This window comes from Stegastes partitus, unplaced genomic scaffold, assembly GCF_000690725.1.
Source record: "Stegastes partitus isolate 25-593 unplaced genomic scaffold, Stegastes_partitus-1.0.2 Scaffold430, whole genome shotgun sequence".
Classification (NCBI taxonomy): domain Eukaryota; kingdom Metazoa; phylum Chordata; class Actinopteri; family Pomacentridae; genus Stegastes; species Stegastes partitus.
In genome coordinates this window covers 374,240-376,900 of record NW_007578161.1, presented here as the reverse complement: position 1 = coordinate 376,900, position 2,661 = coordinate 374,240, and the positions used below count along the sequence as shown (strand labels likewise).

The window sequence follows — 2,661 nt, the reverse complement described above, 5'->3', positions numbered from 1 at the left end:
ACAGGGCTACACTTAGAGACAGACAACCAAACACACTCACATTCACACCTACGGACAATTTAGAATCACCAATTAACCTCAACATGTTTCTGGAGGAAGCCGGAGAACCCGGAGAGAACCCACGCTGCACGGGGAGAACATGGAGACTCCACGCAGAAAGATCCTGGGTGTCCTCACTGGGACGCTAACTGGCGACCTTCTAGCTGTGAGGCAATGATGCTAACCACTGATCCACCTTACAGCCCCCACTTAACATGATACCCCCCAAAATTAACCATAATGATTCAGAGCAAATCGGCTGCCTGGAGGTGAAAAACAAAAATTAGTGTTGCACTGAGCGGTGTCTTGCATTCACAGATTGATTCAGTGAAGTGATCTGAAATATGATTTAAGTTCCTTCCTTAAAAGTAGGTGTTATCGATATGATTTTCTTTTTCTTTTTTTCAGCAGTTACCTCCAGTTGTAGGTGATTATATTATCATTGAGGTCTAATTTTAAAGCTTCCCTTTATGTGAAGGTGTTTTTTTTAGTCTGCTTCCTGGGTGTGTCTTCTGTTTTTTTAAACCCTGCTTTTACTTTTATTGTTGATTTAAGCTTATATTGCACCTTTCATCCACTTCCCCATTTAGTGTTAATAAATGCATCACGTATATTATCATGACTTTTATTTATAGTTATGTAGCAGAGGATACGTTTCTCTTCTGCCTTTTAGCTTCTGTACTGAGCAGTTAGGAGATCTGAGTGTTTTCCAAGGCTTAAAAAAAAGAAACCTCATGAGCGCAGGCTTAATGAAACCACTGTGTCTGACAAGTACGCTCAGTTGCTTTGATAGAACGTACATAAAAAAAGTGAATGGAACAGACCGAAAAAGTAGTGGTTGTGAAATGGTTTCAGCCCAGCCGTGCTTGTGTTTCCTCAGGAAATCAGCACAGTAACATCGCTGGCTTCACTGGCCCGCGGCTGTTCATCTCTAACAGTGAGATTAGTAGTTTTTCCTCATGGGGAACAGCAGTCGAAGCAGCTGACTCAGCAGGTTCCCAAAATGAGGAAATATTAAAGAGACTTCGCTTTCAGCGCTCTGAACCAGGATGGCTCTGGCAGGAAGTGAGTGTGTTCCTTTGGGTTGAAATGCATCGGCATTTTTAGTGAAGTGAAAGTTTTTTTTTTTAATTAGTCAAATCCGTTTGCCGCTTGTGAACATATTTTCAATACTACCATGTTATTTTCTTGCTCTCTATTCATTCAGAGGTCACTGGTGATTATTTTTGGCAGTCGTACAAGCGGTCTTTTATCACTCTTATGCTGCACTCCCAGATTTCTTGTAATACATCCAAAATACTGTCACTTCTTTATAACCAGAGCTTCCACTGGAGCCGCCAGTGGTCCTGTGAGTATTTACGGTACTTAGACCAAAGACATGTGGTGTTATGTGCCCCGTGTCTTAACGCAGTACAGCGAAGGTTGTCGGGGTTTTGAGAAGTCACGTCTGTTTTCTGCGGCAGACAGCCCGTCAGTGCCAAGCCGACTCTGACTCTTGGCTGACACGCGCATTCACAAGCAGCTCTGTCCCAAATGTCTCGCAGAAAGAGCATCTCCAGAACCATTAGCCCATCCCTCTCCTTCCATTTTGTAACGTCAGTCCTTGAAATTGATACTTGGCCCGTCCAAACTGCCCGATCAGAAGATATGAATGGTGAGTCACCCTGATGAGTGGTTGCCACCATGTCTGCCGCCGTCCGCTCGTTCCACCGCAGGGTACATATCTCATCTTTTATATGACATTTAGCAACGGAGTTTTTGAGCCACTTCAGGTATTTGTGGTGTTGAAGTACTTTGCATTAGGTTGGTTATGATACTGTGTGTTTTGTTTGCTAGATAATCAGTAATTCCGGGCAGGCTTCAGGTGTAAGCTGCCTGATAGTCAGCCTCACTCAGCTGAAGGAAAACCAGAGCTGATAGATCAAGGTCACAAATCTTATAAAGGACTCTTAATGCTGACGTCCAGTACAGAAAGCTCTGCCGGCTGAATAGCGAGCAGGACGGAGAGGCTTTCACATATTAGAATCCAGCTTTCATGTTTTAAGTCCACATCTGTCAGCAGCAGCAGCAGCAGCCAGGAAGCAGGTCTGCAGTGAATTATTTCTGTGTAGCATCTAGTATATCGATTTCCTGACTGGTGTTATGTAACTAGATATTGTTTTGCAGTTGACACCACACCAGCCCGTCACCTCACCCCTCAACTAATCTCACATGTCAGTTTTTTTGCTCGCCCGTCTCACCCTGTATTGTGATTTACTATGTTGTGTGCTCCTGGAGTTACAGCGCTGCTCTCGTCTTTCTCCCCACAGCTAAAAGCAAAGAACCTGAGAGAGTGACGGATGCTAAAGTCAATAGAGGTGAGTTCATCTGTACTTCTGTGACATTATGAAAGTGTTGCATAATTTTGTTGAACTACATTTTGAGAAGATGAAATGACTGCAGACACAGAAGTTTCATTATCGAGCCTGACATTGGATTTTTGGGGGCTGATACTGATTTTAGTGGGTAACAAACTATGAAAATATTAGCTCATGTCAGGGATAAAAGTAGACCAATATAAAAAATAAGGACCTCTGAAATATTTTCTTGTTATTTAGATTATCCTCTTTGGGGAGATAATAC

At 43.0% G+C, this 2,661-nt stretch overlaps 1 protein-coding gene across 1 annotated transcript in view; it reads left to right on the top strand.

Moving 5' to 3' along the window:
• Nucleotides 1-1,722: 1,722 nt before the first annotated feature.
• akap10 (A kinase (PRKA) anchor protein 10) overlaps nt 1,723-2,661 on the top strand; it is a 15,313-nt gene continuing 14,374 nt past the window's right edge. The window contains exons 1-2 of the mRNA XM_008286084.1: nt 1,723-1,755; nt 2,210-2,396. Of these exons, the coding sequence (XP_008284306.1) occupies nt 1,723-1,755; nt 2,210-2,396 (220 nt within the window). The remainder of the gene's footprint in view (nt 1,756-2,209; nt 2,397-2,661) is intronic.